This window comes from Cupressus sempervirens, chromosome 3 (genome assembly GCF_028749045.1).
Source record: "Cupressus sempervirens isolate cs-2001-9-10 chromosome 3, ASM2874904v1, whole genome shotgun sequence".
NCBI classification, from domain to species: Eukaryota; Viridiplantae; Streptophyta; class Pinopsida; order Cupressales; family Cupressaceae; genus Cupressus; species Cupressus sempervirens.
In genome coordinates, this window is record NC_143120.1 from 892,612,365 (window position 1) to 892,634,891 (window position 22,527).

Consider the following 22,527-nt stretch of genomic DNA (forward strand, 5'->3'; position numbering starts at 1 on the left):
CATTAGCTATCTCCAACTCCAACACAACCCCAAGGTTCAAACACACAATGCTGGAGTCAATCAATATAGCACCAATTGTAATGGCAGGCAGTAAGAATTGACATCTGATGCCAATTTGAACCACTGGTTGCACATGCCAAATTCAGGGATGATTTCAAAGTGCCTTGCTGGCTGCTGCTATTGCCGAGTTCAAATGCCGCAACTATTTGGTGTCCAGACTGTTTCCACTACCACACATTGCCTTAGAATTCCTTGCTGCTATCAGTAAAGACCACAGTCAAATCTTAATTCAGTAGCTAAGATTCGTACCACAAAAAAATGCAGTCAACTTCCCTCCAAAAAATGTCTCCTTAGCCAAAGGAATATAGTAAAGAGACTCGGCAAATTTTTTATGACAGCACAATTTGCAATGTGATTACCAAAACAATCTCCCAGACAAAGGAAACACAGATAGGAAATTTAGATAGTGAAATCAATATACATCAGCAATGACTTCAAACATCAGAAACTACAGAGACCCTTATACTTCAGCAAGGGCTCATAATTCAGACTCAGGAAAGCCACAAAGGCACATAAAAGCAAATGTATATTCAAGCATGTCTTTCCCAATGAAATGAGCTCTCATTTATAAGCTTTTGTTGGCAAAAGTTTCTATAAAGCTCCACTTCAGAAATCATGGAGGTTTCCCAAAAGAACTCAACACTAAAAACTTTCCAACTTGCTTTTTTAGAAATATCTCTTAAAGTCATTATTATAATAATGCAACTCAATGAATAATAAATAAATAAGAGCTCATGCAATTATTAACCCGATTAACTACAGGTGACGACCAACTGCCAAGCCATCTACTACAGTCGAAAATAGCAACTGCCCATAATAGACTTACTAAAAATAGTAAGCAATCAACTGAGACCCCCAAAACACCTTGTCAGATCACGAGGGTCACTATGATGAGCTAACTCCATCCATTGCGTTGACCTGCCAAAATCGAGGACATTACAGTCCGCCCTCCCCAAGATTGTTTGTCCTCAAGCAATCTGACATCATACAAGAGCCTCCATCGAGATCCCATAAGAAACATGTGATGTCCCTGCCCTCACTGAACCAACAGAATGCAAAAACCATCAGAAGAACCAATAACATGACCCGCAACACAACACTAAGCACTTGTGCAGGTGATGTAAAGGTCAAAACATCACTAACAGAAAATTCCCTAGGAGATCTCAACACACTCTCCTTCATGAAGCCTACCCCAATCATCCTACAGACAATCCAGCTTATGCTCAGCCCAACTTTGTAACCAGTGCAAATCCTGAACATGTGAGTCAAATACAATCCTATAAATACTCATCATAGTATAAACTCTATCACTAGTATGATCATCTTTATCGGCATCCTCATGATGTTGTAATGACTCATCCTCAATCCCATCAGTGTAAACCCACATACCACGATTCACCGCTTCCTTTGGCCTCAACACACAAGTATGACCTTTAGAGAAAGGCCCCTTGGACCAAAAGTGAAGCTGACGCCTCCTCAAATCCTCTCTAGAAATATCATCAAATCTCCCCACTGACTTACCGTTGTCCTCTACAACTGGCGAGGGCTAATCATCGGCCGTAAGAGCAAAAGATTTCAAAGCAACCTTGCTTCGAGAAGAGGAATCCAAGTCACGTGCCTTCCTCATTGCCAACTGGAGAGAAGATGGGGGCAAGGACTTCACCCATCCACGAAGTGGCTCAGTCAATCCCTCCATAAATAACATAACTCGTCTGTGCACCGAGATATCATAAACCATGACTGAAAGCCTCTGCAACTCACTAATGTAACTCACCAATCCATCAGACAATTTCAGCTCAGCCAACTCATGGAAGTACACCTTCGGATCCTTCCTATTAAATCTCTCGATTTGGCGATCCACAAACTCCTGATAAGAAGTGATCTGGTCATGTCGCAAAGAAACTAACCCATGGTACCACCAGTCATGGGCAACACCCTCCAGATGCAACACTCCAAATCTGATAGCGTCCACTTCAGACATAGGACATAAAGCCAAATATGTATCGAGCTTATAAATCCAAGCTCAAACTGTAATTGTCCCAGTCCCATTAAAGTGCTCCAATGTCATCTCACTGGCAACTTGCTGCAGCTTAGTCTGTCGAGGTCGTTGTCTATCCAGTCCCAGCATCACGCTAGAATGCTCTCGTTTTTCAATCAGGAACCTATCAAAATTCAAGTGATCTTTAACAGCTTGTGGTAAAGCATTCCACTCGGCAAAGTGTGCTAACACATCATCAACAAAAGGAGCAGCCTCGGCCTCAATACTGACCGCATCCACCTCAAATCTCAAAAACGTGGGCCTCCGCAGGCTATCATGAGTGCCAGTATTATGTCAACTCTGTCAGCTAATCCACCACAATCCTCAACTCGAACCCGATCTGCATCTCTATACCCAATACCATCTCGGGTTCTATCCTCGACTCAAGATCTATGAGAACCAACAGAAACATCTTGAGCTCTCTCCCTACTCCGTCTCCAAGGTAGTGCTATCTGCTACAGAGTATTAGACAACTGTTGCAGTACATCTGTCATTTGTTGTTGCCCGACTGCAATATTCCTAAATGCCTACAAGGCATCTCTATCAACCTCAGCATTTGTGGGTCGTAGTCCAGTGCTACTAGAACCATCCAAACCAAACTGAATCTGAGGTTCACCTTCCCTGGGAGGTGAATTACGTTCTCTTTGGATATAGTGCATACCCGGCAGAAACCTCCTATCATCAACTATCACATACAAAATATCAAATCAAATACTGACTGCACTTTGAACCACGTACTGAACAAACTAAGCCCGATTCCTGCAAACTAGCAGGAAACTACTCTGACACCACTATAAAAGCCCCTAGCCGGTTATAGTTCAACAATTAATTCTTAACACATCAATTACCTTGACAAATCAAGAGTTTGACATTTTGTCAAATAGTTGGTCAACAATTCAGTTATCAAAGTAAGTGTTTAAATTTTACCACAACTAGAAATACTGAAATTCTCAATAATAATACTAAATTTTGACTGAATAGACAATATCGAATCTCTTCTTCCCTTTATTTTGAAACATTTGCCACTCATATGTTAAGATATATGTACCCACTTGCAATTTATTGCTGCCATTGAAAACAAATTAATAATTACTAGAACCTAATTTTTATAGCATAACTGCTAGTGTTGCCGGTTGAAAGGAGTATCCATAATGTATTAGAAACTACTTCTCCTTGCAGCGTTAGCTATCTCCAACTCAAACACAACCCCAAGGTTCAAACACACAATGTTGGAGTCAATCGATATAGCCCCAATTGTAACAGCAGGCAGTAAGAATTGACATCTGATGTCAATTTGAACCACTGGTTGCACACATTAAATTCAAGGATGATTTTGAAGTGCCTTGCTGGCCGCTGCTATTGCCCAGTTCAAGTGTTGTTGTTGTTTGGCATCCAAACTGTTTCCACTACCACGCGTTGCCTCAGAATTCCTTGCTGCTATCAGTAAAGACCCCAATCAAATCTTAATTCAGTAGCTAAGATTCATAAAACAAAAAAATGCAGTCAACTTCCCTCCAAAAAATGTCTCCTTAGCCACAAGAATATAGTAAAGAGACTCGGCAAATTCTTTATGACAGCACAATTTGCAATGTGATTACCAAAACAATCTGTCAGACACAGGAAACACAGATAAGAAATTTAGATAGTGAAATCACTATACATCAGCAGTAACTTCAAATATCAGAAACTACAAAGACCCTTATACTTCAGCAAGGGCTCACAATTCAGACTCAAGAAAGCTACAAAAGTACAAAAAAGCAAATGTATATTCAAGCGTGTCTTTCCCAATGAAATGAGCTCTCATTTATAAGCTTTCGTTGGCAAAAGTTTCCATTAAGCTCACTTCAATAATCATGGAGGTTTCTCAAAAGAACTCAACACTAAAAACTTTCCAACTTGCTTTTTTAGAAATATCTCTTAAAGTCATTATTATAATAATATAAACATTATTATATTAATGCAACTCAATGAATAATAAATAAATAAGAGCTCATGCAATTATTAACATAATTAACTGTAGGTGACGACCAACTACCAAGCGATCCACTACACTTTACTAAAAATAGTAAGTAATCAACTGAGACCCACAAAACACCCTATCAACTCACGAGGGTTGCTATGATTTGCTAATTCCATCCACTGTGTTGACCTACCAAAATCGGGGACATTATAGGAGGATAAAATTGGAGGTAACTCTTTCAGTTGGAAAGGTAATGAATTATTCTTCTAGAACAAATTTAAGAGGAAATTTAATGTTTTAGATCCTCTAGAAGATAAAAAATCAAAATTTAAGAATATATGGCATATTTGGTGCAATAATCAAAAGGGTTCTCAAAGGGTTTATTGTAGATTGAATAGAGTTTATGCAAATTCTGCTCTCTTTTGTTTTTTCTCTGATCCTGGGCACTCACCTATCACAGGTACTCCAACCTCTCTTTCTAACCATTCTCCTATCTCTGCAAAGATTGGGTTGCAAGATGAAATTCAGGTTTCTAGGATTAAGGTTATCAAGCCATTTAAACTTAATCTTTCTCTCCTTAAAGATTAGGATACTGTTAGTGCTCTCAGGCAAGTCACTGGTATTGTTAAAATGGTTAGTGGTGATGTTTTACCAAGAGAATTGTGGGAAGGACTAGTTGATGTCTGGCAAAAGATTTTTCAGATTATTGGCGAAAAAAAAGTTTCGATTTAAATGCTGAAGAAACCAGGGCACAGACTAATCTTAACCGGATTGAGAAAGATCTCCAGATCAAAATTCAAGATCTAGAATAAGAAGCTGATTTGATTAAGACTAAACACTCTTCGAGGAAGATTAAAAATTATAATATTCAAGGGCAGAGAGCTAGTTCCAAATTGAATTGGAATCTAGAAGATGACAAGGGGTCTAAATATTTCTTCAATATTATTGAGGCAAAGAATAAAAGGGAGTTCATTGAACACATTAATTTTAATGGTGGAAAATCATCAAATCCAGAACTAATCCGGTCAGCCTTCTTTGAATATTATTCTCAGTTTCTTTCATCTAAAATGTTGGATGCTAATTATGAAGAACTTGATAAATGTCTGCAACTTATTCAAAAAAAAGTGTCTAAAGAAGATAGTAACAGACTACGCAATCCTTTTACTTTGGATGAAGTTGAATGGTCTATTACCTTTTTAGCCAACGATAAATCACCAGAATGTGATGGTCTTCCTACTAAGTTCTATAAAACTAACATAGATTGGATTTCTAGTGATTTGTTAGCACTCTATGAAGACTCTTTCAATAGATGATCCCTAGGCAAAAGCATTAATAGAGGCATGGTCAAATTGATCCCAAAGGTTGGTGACAGAGATAAAGTTAAAAATTGGAGGCCAATAACTTTATTGAACATCTCCTATAAGATTATTGCTAAATGGTTTGCTTGAATAATTGAGAATTTGCTCAATAGATTGATCTCAATTGCACAAACAGGGTTCATTAAAGGTAGGTATATACTAAAAAACCTAATAACTAGTTGGGAAGCAATGGATTGGGCTAAGAAGAGCAAGCAGAATGTGGCTATGGTATCGCTTGACTTTGAAAAAGCCTATGATAGAATTGAATGGCCTTTTGTTATTGGAATGTTACAAGCTTTTGGATTTCCTGAGTTTTTCTGCAGATGGATAAAGTTGTTGTTCAAGGACTCTTCAACTATCATACATGTGAATGGCAATCATTCCAGCCCTATTCCTCTTGGGAGATCAATTAGACAAGGTTGTCCAATTGCCCCTGCCCTATTTGTGATTGATGTTGATGCTCTATTATATTTGCTCAGAGATCCCTCCGTTGGTCCTCCTGTGAAAGGTCTCCTTCTTCTTAACAATGACACTCTTCTTAATTCTCAGTTTGCTGATGACATTTCTTTGTTCTTAGAACTTGAGGAACTGAATTTTCGTAACACCTTCGATAGACTTGAATTCTTTTGTTTGGCCTCAGGTGCCAAAATTACTACTCATAAATCTTTAGTTTTAGATTGGTCTGACTCTCCTCCCAATTGGGTTCAATCGATGTCTTGGCAATGGAAAGGTCCTAATGAGATCGTCAGATACCTTGGTATCCCTTTTGCTGTTAATCCTTCTACTATAGCCATGTGGGAGTGAATCTTTGATAAAATTCAAAAGAAACATGTGAAATGGAAAATTCCCTATGAGTACAAGTTGTGCAGAAAGTTTTGGCATTGCATCATCTCTACTTCGCTTCTACTTGGTTAATGACTAATCAACAAATGGACAAAATTGAAAAAAAGTTGAGAGATTTTCTATGGTCTAATGGAATGGGAAATAAAGAGACATTGTGTGAATTAGCAGTGGTGTTGTAAACCCAAGCAATATGGTGGAATAGGTTTGAAGTACCTAAAAAAGCATGCTATTTCTCTTGCCTCTAGGTGGATTCTTAAGGCCATTTATGGTAATGAACCTTGGAAAGTTCTGATCAAAAATAGCATTCAATGCTCTATCATTTCCAAAGGTAAAAGTTGGATGAACATTCCAGTTTGTGATTTGCTTTTAGGTGATTTCAAGATTAGGGTATTTGGTTCTAATGTTTTTACTACCCTTTGGAATGATTGGACCCAGTCAACGATACTCTTACCAATTAGAGATGTTGTTGGCTCTTCCCCATCTTATGTTGTCACAGAAAGATCAATTTGGTGGGGACTGTACCTAAATGGAAAACCTTTGGCACTTAGACAAAATTGCTCAACAAATCACTGGAACGTGTTGCGGCTTTCATTAATTAGTGACTTAGTGTTTGATAATCGGATGGGTAATTGGGATGAATTTAGTGTTAGATATGGTATACCACAGACACAGAAAAAGACATATACATTTATTAGGCCATTGACTCAGACAGTTTTTTCAAACAACTATTGTGGAAAGATGGAACAATGTTTAATGAAGTAACAATTAAGCAAGTATATACTATGCTTGTGTCTGATCCTGAAATTTTTCAAATAGTGATCCAAGGGTGGGGTTTGTGTTCTCCCTTTTCTTAATGGTTTTTCTTTTTTCAGTACTTGTGGCAGTCAAAAGTGGAACCCAAAAAAGTTTGTTTTAAACAACCTTTGTTGCTCAAAAAACTTGCTTTAGGACCTAATTTGGAGTCTTTAGGTCTGACCTCTGTTGTTGTAAAGTTTGTGATGTAGTTGAATCTTTTGAACATGTTTTCTTTCAATGTGATTTTCTTGTTATGATTTGGACAATCTTTTTGGGAAATCCTATTGTATGGAATTCAAAGTCAAGTCTTTCCTGAAGAGAAATTTTATCTGGATATGTTGAAGCTTTTCACTCTAAAATAAATTCTTTTTGCTCTGTTCTTACATGTGAAATTTTATGGTTCCTTTGGAAAGCAAGAAATGAAGAGGTTTTTCAGCAAAAGGATAGAGGAGTTACTGAGTTTACTTGTAAACTCACACATTTTTCCATTATGTCTCAGGTTTCACTCTCTTTGGAAATCTCTATGGTTCAATTTATGACACTGGTCAGGGATGGTATGTTACTTTTTCATAAAGATGAGGTCAAGGCCTTCAAATACCTTGATCAATTCAAGGATATGATGGACCCAAATGACATATAACAAATTGAAAGAATCATGGAGGATCTGCACATTTCCACTAGCACCCAGCAATCTGATTCACATGTTTCTACTGGTGAAAAGGTTTAGTTGGCAAATGATTTTGTTCTAGCAGAATCGAATGATGAATTGTTTGATGCAGCTTTTATACAAGCTCTGGATTCTAATGATTGATGGGGCCCAAATATAAATCAATAGCATGTTTAAGTTTGATAATCAGCAATATTTACAGCTTTTGAACATCAGTAATAAGTTACTCAGCACTATGTAAATCTTTTTGGATATTCAATTTAAATATGGTATTGTTTTGATATGTATTAAAGTGAAACAAATGGGCTGACTACCCTGTAAGTCATGTTTAGTAGTGATATGGTAGTCTTAAAAGTATGATATTCTGATAGCTTATGTTGAACAGTTCATGATGAACCTGATGCAATCAGTTTTTACTCTATTCTAATATCAAAAATTGCCACTATAAACTTGTAGAGAAAAACACACATTAAAAGGGCAAAAACATTTATGTATAACCTCCAAAAATTGCCACCATAAGGAATGGAAGAACAACGCATTTTAAGAGGGCATATGGATAATACAAATACATGTTTTTACTAAGAAAATCACCATTCTTGTCTTGATAGAGGAAAACACATTATTTCAAGGCAAAGACATGTTTTAATGCATAAGTAATGCCATCTAAAATCACCACTTAATCTATTGGATTTAAAACTTAGTGGAGAATGTGTTTTTGAAAGTCATTAACATAAGTTTTTAAAACATATGCAGTTGGTTTCAAATTCGCCACTTTTGACTTGGTCTAGATAAAGATGAGTTTTAAAACATCACACACATGCAATTGTGTCAAAAATTGCCACCGATGTCTTTGAAGAGCATTTGCATATTATATTAACATGCAAGTTGATTTCATAAGTCCACTAAATGATTATGTTATAAGATGTATACGCAATGAGTCTTAAAAACTCAATTAAATGCAAAAAAAAAAAACTATATATGCAACAACATATGTAATGAGTTAGATTTTCTCATTTACATTAATTGAATAAACTTAAAATATGTAAATACATATAAAAACTCACTTAACACATTAAAATGTGTTATTCCATATAAAAAGTCCATTTAAATTTATGTTGGGACTTAGAATTTATTGGGAGTGGGTTTTCATGAACTATTTTGCATGTGGATGTATGCAATGTGTAATAAAAATCCCACTTTTATGCACTTAAGTTATCTCATGTATTTATATTTAATATTCAACTATAGTTTTTAATAAAGTAACATGACTAGGCTATATTCATAAAACATTAAAAACTATGGTCAAATCAACTTAGAATGAATTGAAATTTTGAAATGGACATCAAAATCCACTTTAGATATTAAATATTATTTTATTTCATGCAATTGCCAATAAAAAGCCCACTTTTATGAGGTTTTTAATACAAATATGCAATTGACCTGAAAAACCCCACTTATTCCCTCATAACTTGAGCTATACTACTCAAAATCGGACTTAAGTTAGCTCAAATCAAGCTGAATTGCAAGGGTCATTCACCTAAGGCAAAAACTAGACCAAAAACTATTTACAAGATAGAAAAACAAAGAAAGGATGTAAAAGTTCACCAAAAATTGAGTGTTTGAAATGCAAGAAAGAAACTCTTACGAGCAAACCACTGGGGATAATTTTGACGGAAAACCTTCAAAAGAACACATAGACAAGCCTACACAAAGAGTAATTAGGAGATAATGGATTGTTTTCATGATGCCTCATCAATGCATTAAAACAAAGAGGATGCACCTACAAATCCATGAGAAAATTCCATTGGGTTTTCTCAATTTTGTGATGTCAAAATTGTTGCATAGGATTGTCGAAACCTTTGTGATGTCAAAATTGAGGACAATAGAAACAAAGACAAGGAGAAAATCCAAAAGTGATAAATGTAACAAATATCGCTAAAACAACATAACAACATTCTGACATCCCATCTATCATTCTACTTTAAATAAACCTTAGGGATGAGAGAGTACAATTGTAATGTCCCCTTCTTTGATTTGGGTAATCGAGGAAGCATCAATGGCCTATTTTATTAGGCTAAATTGAAGATTTAAAAATGAACTTTTTTTTAATTTAAATTAAGTAGTTGGATGCTAAGTTTGCAAGCAGACTTGTACTTAGTTATTTTTTATTGATTGTTTTAAATTAAAAGCAAAATAAAATAAAGTCACTTCATATGGAGCAATAGGTTATTATTTTAGTAAAGGTGATCTTTAAATATAACATCTCAAAAGTAAAAAAAAGAGAAATAAAACAGTTCGTTTTCACATCTTGAACATTCTCTCATTGCGACGGTTGGACTGCAAATTCAACTTCAAATCCTGAAATGAATATCTTAATGACATATGGCTTCGGGGATGAAAGATTTCTTCCTAGCCAGATTTATGGTGGATTCACACATAATTCACAGTTGTGCATGAACAGAGGAACAACGAATTTTATTTGCAATTGTCAGCTTCTACTTGTCCAAGTACAAGTTCATCAAGATTTGCAGGCAAATAATATTTTTTTTGGTGCAAAGTGTGCAAAGGTGAAAACTAGAAAACACCAAATGTTGTGTATGCCGAGATTGAATACAGTAAAATTAATTATATTTATATCAACTGGGTTCACCCTGCTTTATGATCTCCATGTGCTATATAGTGTTTTACCACAGCATAGTTTCTACGAAAAGAAGCAATAATATTTGATGGCTTATGAGTCTTACTACTCACCTAATGGTCAATGCAACTTATGGGAGATTCAACAAGTTGACACGGCAGGTATGAAGATGTACTACTTCACGATTGGCATGCTTCCTGTGAGACTGTCATACAAGTTGGTGGAGGTACGAAGAGTATTTGGGAGTCAAATTTGTTTGACTTTCTTGGAGTCAAATATTCCTTCATTCCCTTATCTTTTAGTGTGTTGGCAGATTTGTCATGCCTCACAGAATGGAACAGCAATATGCAAATTCAATGCTTGGTGCTTTGACATGTGGTATTAATTATTTCCACTATTATAGACAGTTTTTATTGACACGAGCAGCATTTTTTATGGGAAATGTAAATAGTTGGGTATGATATCGAGAATTATTATGGTGTGTATAAAAATTGAGCGACTTAAAATCTCCTATCTATAAATAGTCAAGGTTTTTCTTTAGAGGTATGGAGAGAATTGCTGGTCGGTATGATTTAATTAAGGGAGATAAAATGTGATTTTGATGCCTATGAATAAGATGTGTTTCAGATTAATATAACACGTGTGCACTGTAAAGGCTTTCATAAAAAGAAATCATGTAGCAATGAAAATACTAGGTGAAAAAAAAAATGAACAGGGTCGATGCATTATTCAACAGTGTTCTACATTTTGAAGAAGGCATTTGCTGGAAATGAGTCGGGCATGTTACTGAGATGTGTATTATCATACTGCTGTGTGTTGATGATTCCTGAATTTGACTGTGTTGCATGAAATAAAGGTTTTTGTTTGACAGTGAAAGTGTACGAGAACCTAAAGGCAGCATACATGAAGTTTTCTTTTGCAATTGAAGAGACGTGTATAAAGACTTGATGCCAAAAATGAAGGTAGGGTTGTGCATATCATTTAAATGAGTGGAGGCTGAGAGTCGTGTCTTCAAAAACAGAACTGACCATCCAGATTTCTTTTGGCAACATATTCAGTGTTTCGAATGAAGAGTATGATGCTGTTTTGAAGTAATGATAGTACCTTTTTATTCCTATTGAATAGAGCAATGAATGGATTGTGGAAATGTCTGTGCGTATTATTTTTGACTGGGCATTTTTTGCTGGAAACAGTGGATGGTGAATGCAATCAAGGAATTCGGGATCAAGGCAGTGGTCAGCGAATTCGGAGTTCGGCAACAGATCAATGGAGCAACAGAGGACAGCAAGTGCAGGAATTGGTCTTGAACACTTGGTTGTCGAAGTTGTATACTGGGTTGTTGTATTTCATGAGCTTGGACCTCATTGTAATAAGGACAGCAACGAGGCTTTAGCCAAGCCAATATTGGAGGCGATCTGTGTTTTTTAACACTGCATCCTATCCGCTTATTCATTGTGAGTTGGTTACTTTTGAATCAAGCATACTTGGGGAGATCGCCCCACCAAATCTTATGGTCCGTGTTATTTGCATTGCACATGTTATGTTTTGATTTTACCTTGCATCCGAATGGGAGATCGCAGATCTGTTTATAAAGCTTCCGCATAAGCATAATTTGGGACAGGCGTAGTCTGATATTCTTTTATGTAAGCTTGGCTTGCATAATTCCGCAAGAATAATCAGTGCCGCATGGTTCATCTCCCATGGACCGTGACAGAATTTTTCGAAAAATTATTCACTGGGCATTATTCGCTGGACACAGTGGATGGTGAATTTTGAAATACAAGGGTATATTCATTGGTCCTGAGTGAGATAATTAAGTTGTAGATGTCCTTTCAGAACAGAGTGTGGTAGGATAACTTTATGGGGTGACTAGGCTGTATTCTACAAGGAACTTCGGTATGTTATGAAAGAGATGGATGAGAGTGTAAAATAAGATGATATTATACAGAGGTACAGCAGTATTTGGAATGTTTTTATTCTTGTTCTGAGATCATATTTGTTAAGTGAAAAGGAATTGATGCCAGTAACTGTTGTTCGTATCAATGAATAATGGAGACTGTAGTTTCCCAAGGTTGCATGGGTACTCATACCCACACCCCTAGTACTCGTACCCACGTCCCCAAGTCCCGGGTACACATATCCCAAGTACCGGGTACTCAGTGGAGAGCATCATAGCTAAGGACCTTAATTAAGATTTATGATTTTGTATCAGCTTGTTGTTTATCATGCTTATCAGCTTGTTTTTTATCAAGCTTAATTCAATACCTCATCAGTTTGAAACTTTCATACAATATTGATTAACAATAAAAAATTATCACTGCTCAAGCCAGAACTTTATCATTTGCAATATTGGATTGTCATATGATGTATGATCTTCTTGTTCATGTTTAAAGTCTGCATTCTCTGTTATGCATCTAAACATTAATCATATATTATTATTACAAACATTTAGCAAATCTGAAACTGAAAACAATACATTAAATTTGCAAACTCAATCACTTCTTAGTTTGAAAAACCATTGTCATCACTCATAATTTCAGATTTTCTATAAATACAAAAGTATAGTTAAAAATAAAGTTTAACATACACAAGTACCCCGTTCCCTAAATTGAAAAATAGCTGTACTTGTACCCGTACCTGTAACCTAAGTACCCTTGTCCCCGTGCAACCTTTTAGTTTTCTGAATGGTTTGGGAGTCAAAAAATATATATTTGATTAGAGGGGTGTGACAAAGAGTTTTTAATATCACATTTAGCATGGTTAAAGTAACATTTTCTGCAGACAGGAGTGTTGTGTAATTTTTGTTTTTGGATCAAAGTTCTGAGAAGTGTGTTTCAGCTATTTGAAGTGGGTGCTTCACGAGGAGGATTGGTGCTCTCTGAGTGTTAGTGCTCTCAAACTGGGGTTGGTGCCTCAGCTAACTTGAGTTGGTGCTTCAGGTATTCAGAGATTGTGCTTTGAAGAAAGTTGGTGTCCGTTATTGGTTGGTACTCACATTTTTGTAATCTGGGTTGGTGCCCTTTGTTAATAAGATAAGATAAACACAGTGCCCTTTGTTAATGAAAGTTTTATATGCCATAATTTTTTACTCAAAAGGGTTTTCCATGACAGATTTGTTGTTACTGTTTTAATGGTGCCTCTCTATATGTTTGTGGTTTGTGCATTTAAAAGTTTAAATGAAAATTTGACAAAATGCCTAAGCACTAAAACTTGTAAAAATTGCAATGTTTTGGCATAAAAAAATTGGTTAGTAAATTTCACCATTCCTACAAATTAGATACCCCAATAACCTGAAAATATTGCTAATAGCTGTCATCACAGAGCTATATTCAACGTTATCTTTTCCTAGTGAGCTGAATATATACTTGCTACTCTATGTTCAAAGATTTGTGTTGCTTAAAACTTCTTCTAAATCCATTTATGACTGGTTCCCCTAAACATCTAGAGGAATTAGTAAGTTTGGTTCCCTTTCAAATGGGTTGGATTGTGATTGTTTTAATAAAATAAATTACACATAGGATCAGCTTTATTTTTTAGTAGATCTTTGTAAGGTCTATTAATATTAAATCTGTAATGGTTGGGATCATAAATGTATGTTTGCCAATTTGGTTTGAAGGACATTGTGATTTGGCTAGGACCCTATAAATTATGCTAGTCATTATTAATGTTTCATTTAACATTACTTGTTTCGCTTTACAATGTAGGGCTAACACAGCCATTTAGTATCAAGGAGTTATAAAACAGATCTGGTCGGTTTTTTCGGTTGTTGCATAGGTATGTATTTACGTATAAGGTATATAGCAAATGATATGAGAAGATTTTATAAAGGAATTGTAAAGAAAGATAGAGGCAAGTATAGAATTTCCATAAAAAAAATTAGGATACAGGGGTCTATTGTGAACAACAGCAAATACCAGTTTGTTAACTACTCCCAAAAGAGGCTGGAATCAAGACCCTTCTGAACACCATGATTCAAATGAATGGCCTGTTTATGGTTGGTTGAAAAGCATTCTTGTCCCACCACTTGGTGTTGGTTCCCACAACAAAGTTTTCCTAGCTCCTGATTACTAGATTGGGAACTCCACTTCATTAAGATTTGAAGTTTGGAACCTTCAAGAATCAGAATATACAATTTCTCGTATGGGCCCTCAACAAGATAGATTTTTTAACACTGTGGAGCTAAGTTGTCAGTTTTAGTACATGGTATGGATACCAGCATAGAGTGTTGGTAGGGCCCATATGGGATAAAAAATTCTCTTGCATATGGTATGCTTGGGTACAGCTCTTTTATGTGTGTGTGTGTGTGTGTGTGTGGTATGGATACCAGCATAGAGTGTGTGTGTGTGTGTGGGTGTGTGTGTGTATATGGTATGGATACCAGCATAGAGTGTGTGTGTGTGTGTGTGTGTGTGTGGTGTGTGTGGTATGGATACCAGCATAGTGTGTGTGTGTGTGTGTGTGTGTGGGTATATGGTATGGATACCAGCATAGAGTGTGTGTGTGTGGGGGGGGGTATGGATACCAGCATAGAGTGTGTGTGTGTGTGTGTGTGTGTGTGTGTGTGTGTGTGTGATCATTGAGCTTTGTTGCAATTGTGTACTTGAGCCATAGTGGTTTTGGTGCACCACCACTGTTGAAACTTTCACAAGAGCTTGAGATCTAGTGGAGCTAGAAGAAGTTGATCCTACTGGAATGTTGGTGAGCTAGAAGAAGTTGATCCTACTGGAATTTTGGTGCACCACCACTGTTGATACCAGCATAGAGAGTGTGCGTGTGTGTGTGGTATGGATACCAGCATAGAGTGTGTGTGTGTGTGTGTGTGTGTGTGTGTGATCATTGAGCTTTGTTGCAATTGTGTAATTGAGCCATAGTGGTTTTGGTGCACCACCACTGTTGAAACTTTCACAAGAGCTTGAGATCTAGTGGAGCTAGAAGAAGTTGACCCTACTGGAATGTTGGTGAGGTTTTGTTCTATGCAGGTTTAAATCTGAGATAGTAAATCTGAAAAAATGTGTACCTATCTATTAATGTCATAGACCCTAGTCTTGAATGGAGGATTGGATGCACTTGTTAACTGCAGTACCTAGTAATCATTGTAAATGCAGATGAAACACAAGGTGGAAATATTAATGTGTCATTTTTTTCTTATCAGTGTATGATCAATGACTTGTTGAGAGTGAAAGGATCATTCAAATTTAGTTTGTGATCAGATTTCTTATATAGCTCTAAGGAAAGATTAAATGGTTTTGATCAAACAAACCCTAGCCTAAAAGAAACATTTGACTCTGAAGGAAACGTTGAACAAATCCCCTTTCCAAACACTCCCAAACCAACTACAGTTGCTAAACTAATTTAAAAATAACAATCTTGCTCAATTTCCATTTTCAACCAAAAAAGAATGATCATTACTAGACAATACTTAACTAGATTAACATCTCAAATTACCTTTGCAACCCGCAATCCCAACACTAAGATAACAAGAACTGTTACACAAGAAAAGAATGCGATGTGTAGGCTTATTCTTGCAAAACAGAGTGAAACGTCATTAATACAATGAACACTAAACTCAACACTGACAAGATAATCTTGACAGTCTTAATACCTTTGCAGTGTCTCGTAAATTTTAAAATAGAAGCGCAAGTTGTCATGATCACAATAGCAAAAAGTCTTTCACAAAAACCAAAACTTGTCTAAGGCAGTCATAAATTTTATAGTTTTGAAGTTTAAAAATCACTGTTTAAAGCATTGTTTGGTGTGCATTATCTTTGCCCGCTTATAGGAGTGCTTGAGATTTTTTGTAAGTGCCCAGAAGAACCTCCCATGCTCCCAAAGAAAATAACACAGTGGTCGAGGATTCTCAAGCCACTCCTCAGATACAGATAAAATCAAGTCGTTGCATCTGATATCTCACAGTTAATGCAGGTATCATGATATTTCTGTGCCTATTCATTTAGGGGAAAAGACGCATCATTCACAAGTTCAGAATGGAAATTGTGAAGGGAATTACAGACCTCAGCTACACAACTCCTATCTATAATAAGTTAAAAAATAAACAAAATCTGTTTTAACAGAGCTCACTTAATCTCAGCTTTGCAATGTATTGCCTGTGGGGTTTGGTCCAACATTTTCCTTTCAATGCAGTTTGCGTCATAGTTTAATGTGTTATCTCAGCATTTGCAGAGATAGTGAAATGGCTTTGATGCTTATGAGCAGATACAATTATGGAGAAATAAGAAGGCATGCATTGTCTAAATAATGACAATTAATATATTTCAACACTAGCAGTATGAAACAAGAGATAAAGTTATAAGAGCCAAACTATATTGCTGTCCTTAATTACAGTATAAATCTGAAGCAATTTTTTTTCCAATTTGAATCAATCACAGGGCCAGCAAGTATTACCCACATTCTCTCAATAACCACTAATTCCTATTGTCGGTAAAATGTATAATGTAGCCGACGGGTAGAATAGTATCCGAACGGATGCGTGACGGTTGAGTCACCCCTTCGGAAAGATATATGTACACGTCCGAGATGGACTTTGGAAGGAGGAGTTATAATCGATAGATCATTGTAGTCATTGTAATTGGATTGTAATCTGCAAGTGCATACATGAATAAAGTACCTATTCTGAATTGAATCGTGTTATACATGTGTTGAATTTCTTATCCTATGCGGTAAACATTTGGCACTTGGAGTAGGTGTTGGGCATGAGGTTGTCTTGGTGGATGCGTAGAGAGCTCGGGAGGAGCTGATCATCTAGTTGAAGGCAGTATGGCGACACTTGGCTCAATGTAACCAGGAGTTGGAAATAGAGAAAGCAGCACAGGTGGCTATCAAGGTCAGCTAAGGAGATAGTATTGTGTTAGCAGAGGCTACAGATACAACGTAGGTTGGAGACCAGTTTGGTGCAGGCATAAGATGAATGTGAAAGTGATGCGACAGCAACAGATCTATCTTGTTGTAGTTAGTCAATTAATGTATTTTGTTGTTAATTTGTCTCAGATATTTTGTAATTGTCATCCGGAGACGACCTTTCTTTTGGGGGGGAATGATGTTGTCAGTAAAATGTATAATGTAGCCGACGGGTAGAATAGTATCCGAACAGGCACGTAACGCTTGAGTCACCCCTTCGGAAAGGTATATGTACATGTCCGAGATGGACTTTGGAAGGAGGAGTTATAATCGATAGATCATTGTAGTCATTGTAATCGGATTATAATCTGCAAGTGCATACATGAATAAAGTACTTGTTCTGAATTGAATCGTGTTATACATGTGTTGAACTTCTTACCCTATGCGGTAAACAATTCCAACATCCAACATGATCTCCAATCGTTCCAACAGGAATACCTCTAGTTAACAGCCATCAATCGCCCAATTTAATATCACTGTATCAATAAATCTTCAAATTCATATTCTCCTCTGAATCAATGTCTGAGAGTCCTTATATATCTTGCAACTCAAAGACTTGATATATCCTATTCCAATTTTTTGAAAGGGCATTGAATATGTATTTGTTGGAATTGAGTATGTTGACAAGATTGCTAATTGAAGTTAGTAAAGCCTTCTGCAATCTCTCCAACAATTTCTGAAGTAATGTAAAGGATTCTTATCACTGAAATGGAATGGTGTTTCATTTATTGCTGATGCTAATGATGCCGCTAAGTGTTTGACGGAGAGTGACCTATCTCCCATTTGTCACTTACAAATAGAAAGGAATGCACTTTCTCGTTCAATGAGTCACATCTTTTGTCAACCATTCTTTTGTCAAGGATGCTAATTAGTTTGAGTATAATCAATGTCTTTAAGCCTAGTTTCTGTCATATGTGATGTTCAACAATAAACTAGATTGTGCTTTTCCAAATGGTCGATTAATCCTTTTTGTCTTAACCTATATTATCAATATAACTTCACCTCTGTTGATCCATAAGTTGCTGATTAGTATTGATGAGTAATCATTTGATTAGTCAATTCCTCAATTTTTATCTCTCAATTGTTATATATTGATAAAGGGTTTTATTAATCATTTCATACCATTCCTCCATCTCGTCAATATTTAGTCTGAATCTAGACTAAGTCTTGCCCAAGACTATTCAATAGTGATCAGCAGCGTAGAGTGAAGGCAATTTAGATAGCTTGACATCTTCTTAGAAGCATTCCGTACTCCTTAAATCTTTATATCAAGTTATGTTTGATTGTGGTATTCATAAATCTCATTCCCAGCAATAATCGATAAACTACAGTCAAGTTTGGAAGATCAAAATATAGGAATTCTCCTTCGATAATCTTTTCTTCTTATGCCACGTGGGTGTACACTTAGTGGATCATTGCATTCGGTCCAATATTATAAGCATTTGTAAGTTCCAATGTGGTGTTCCTCATTTCAAAGATATGATTCAGCACATCAGTATCACTGCATATTTTATTTCTCACTTTCATCTAAATCGATGTCCTTTCACTGTTGTCCCATATCTATCGGTCCTTGTCTTCATATGCTGTCTAATTAGATATTAAGGAACTCGATAGGGTGATGATTTCGTTATTGGTTCTCCATGGTTAAGCAGCACATAGGAGACATGGTGTCATGATTCTATCAAAAGCATCCTTTCCTTTAGAGCCTTCCACATCTAGATCCAATTAATATTATTACTTTTACTTAGATACTTTATCATTATTATTTATTTTATTCTTATATTTAAATTTTTCTTATTTAAAATTGAAACTTTATTACTATTATTCTAAGTTACCAGTTCGAGTTCGGGTTTGAAGAACCCATTCGCTGGTACAACGAAATTTTGAAATGTGGTTTGGGTTCGTTTGGGTTGGTTAGTACAAAAACATGTAATATATATATGTATGTATGCAGCCAAGAAGAATGAATTAAGATTAGAATGCCTATCATAAAAACAACAAAAACACTATAAACTTGTAATCATAACATCATATTTATTATCAACACCAAAATATCAAAATAATATCGAGTGCAAGTATCATTGTTTTGACTTTCAACAATTAGAACTTTATGCTAAGTTTTTATCATCTAATGGATTATCTAATTCTTCCTCTTCCTTTTCTCATCATCAAAGGCATTAGTTGATTCACAAATAGTGTCAATTTCAATGGGATCAGCTGCACTAAGGACTTTCAGCTTTCTAAGTTGTCGAATCCTTATTGCTTTTTCATTGTACAGAGAGCTGGTCAGTTTGTAATTAACATCCTACTTGAAAAATGTTATATAAGTAGCTTGCAACTCCTAACACCTGTTGAAGATGTTTAAAATATCATTTATCATGATACTCATCTAATGGATTATCTAATTCTTCATCTTCCTCTTCTATTCATCAAAAGCATTAGTTGATTCACAAATAGTGTCAATGTCAATGGGATCTGTTGCACTAATGACTTTCAGCTTTCTAAGTTATTGAATCCTTATTACTTTTTCATTCTAAGTTATTAACATCCTACCCGAAAAAATGTTATATAAGTAGCTTGCAACTCCTGACACCTATTGAAGATGTTTAATGTTTAAAATATCATTTATCATGATACAAAGCTTCCAATTAATCAGATAGGGATCATTATCAGCAATTAGATATAAAAATTTAACTGGAAGATATATTGAGTGCTACTTTAATTTGATGTAATAAATATCTAAACTTGGGCAAGTTTTGTTCTGTAATGTTAAAGATCTCTAATCAAATTCTGTAATAAAAAAATTTTGCGCTATATTATAGAATGTATCATAGTGGAATTGTACCTAGTTAGCACTCGGTCGGCCTGGGCCTGCACTGCTTCCACCATGGTGCTACCTAGGTTTGGCCTAGAAGAACCACTTTGCCTAGGTTCGAACCCAAGTGGAACCCAAAAGGGAATCAGGACCAGAACCAAGAACTGGTTCGAAATTTGGCTGGTTCGAAGGGCTGGAGGGGGAACTGGGTAACTAAGCTATTATTTTATTTATTTATTATATCTTCTTTCATTATTTATTTAATAAGATCTTATTATTAACTATTATAATAATTTTGTATTGGATGTCTCTAAAGAAACAATTAATTATAATAATAATATTATTTATGCATTATATTATTATAATATATTTTTATTTTAATAAAAGTTTATAATATAATATTTTAATGTGCAGATTTATTTATTTTAATTTTCATTATTATGATTTATTATTCAATACTATTCTAGATAGAGGACATCACAATAACTTCTTTCAAATACAATTCGCTGTATAGATAAATTTGTGCCACTGAAATTAAGATTGTACATATAGAATTTTAATAAATTTCAGGAAAAATATTAGAAATAAAATGAAGTTAATAATTGTGCTTTATTAAACTACTTACCTTTCACTGTAGTATTTTTCTGAAACACCAAACATGGGACTGCTTGGCTCTAAAGGTGAATCGCAGGAATCATAGTCTCCTGAGTCACTCTCTACAGCTCCTGAAAAATGGTGCATAATAAGAGATTTAACCGAGAATGGTATTAACTGTCCAGGAGAGCGCATGACATCCACCAGTAGCTCGGTAGAATTCAGTCCAACCAAAAGAGACATATGCCTATCAGGGTCTGCCTGAAGAATCACCTTATCATATACCTGTAAGCCCTGAATATACAGCATTTGCACTTTAATATGACAAGAGGAAACCTTACATAAAACTAACATACAAAACATCATTCAGTTTTTAACAAAACTACTATTGCTTATGTCAGCTGGTACTATTTATTTCAAGCCATGATATATGACAAATATTCTTATAAATTTTACTTACATCAAAATGATAACACATCTAGCATAATAGTCTCCATTATGCATACATATTTCAATTTAAAAAACCTCCCACTACTCCATCCAAACCTCAAGGACCATGCCTTGTAAGGATCCTTCCTACATTCTTGTCAAAACATTTCTTAAGCAAGTTTCTTAGGGATCTTTCCATGCAGGCATCTCTAGCCACTAACAACCATTCCCCAGATAGCTGTGCTTGTCAAGAATTCAACTAATTGTTGTAAAAAGTTGTAGCAATGAATTGTGAATTAATTATCAGTCTTGCATAGATTCTTTGTATGTCAGTTAGACACAATCAATGGCATTACATATGTGTTGGAAATTACAAAAAACTATAAATTTGAATAGAAAAAACACAAAACTCAAAAGATATCACCAGTCATTAGCAAATTCAGATAATAGCCAGATTGGGGTCTTTACATCTATCTTTCGAACCCATTCTCTGTCAGCGGTCCTCCCAAATTCATCGAAGTAAGGTAGTGTGAGCTTGCTCACTTTTTCTACAAATCATGATGCTGCAAATGTTTCAATCTAACATCCATGTATTCCTTGAAAGAGATGGCTGCCTAGAATTCTTGTCCTCCATTCTCCCAATCTTGACAAAGTGCGCCTAAAACTTGGTAATTTGTCGTGCATTCTCTAATTGTGCCAAACCTCTAGGTGAGAAGGTGAGTATAAGCGGCTTCAAACTAACTGCACTAGCTGGTCTAGCTACATGACCAAAATTATCAGCCTCTTGTCCTCTTCCACTACCTTTATTCTATCTGTTATGCCCACCATTCCTACCTTCGTTATTTCTAGACCATTCACATCAATACACATCTGTCTAGCCATCATCTGCATCATAAGACCCATGTGCTGATCTTGTTCCTGAGTTCTTTGTTCTACTTGTTGCTGCCACATCTGTAAATCCTCTAACATATTAAATAGTCTCTCCCCACCTAGCTCCCTTCCTTCATCCATATTGCATGCGACCTATTCCCCTGGATTCCTTTGTGCTTCTTTCCTTCTATTATGTTGTCCTGCATTTTGTCACCACAAAATGTTGGTAACAGCACGAAACTTTTTCAAGTTAGTCTCGAGTTTCTCTAGGCTTAATTCGATATCCAATTGTTTGATGTTGATCAATCAATCCATTTCAATTTGTATATCAAATCGTTTTACGGAAGGCTTTCATCAAGTGTTTTGTGTTTTGTTTTCTTTTGAGACTTTGCTTGATTTTTGAGGCCTTCATCGTCCCTTCTTTGTTTTTGAGTTTGCGCTTGTTGGTTTTTAGTTCTTTGGTTTTGCTCATGTCTTGCCTTTCGCTTTTCCCTTCGATTCAATCTAACCTAGAGCTCAATCAGAGTTGCCAGTCAAGATTTGCT

General features: G+C 35.8%; 1 protein-coding gene across 4 annotated transcripts in view; it reads right to left on the reverse strand.

Moving 5' to 3' along the window:
- The window catches only part of LOC149569670 (putative serine/threonine-protein kinase SIS8), a 311,948-nt gene that overhangs the window by 204,066 nt on the left and 85,355 nt on the right, over window positions 1-22,527 (reverse strand). For all 4 annotated transcript variants that reach the window (XR_016362787.1, XM_089822389.1, XM_089822391.1 and 1 more), the window contains exon 5: window positions 20,715-20,977. Coding sequence is in view for 3 of the 4 variants with exons in the window: in XM_089822389.1 (XP_089678515.1) it covers window positions 20,715-20,977 (263 nt within the window). In the remaining variant the exon portion in view is untranslated. The remainder of the gene's footprint in view (window positions 1-20,714; window positions 20,978-22,527) is intronic.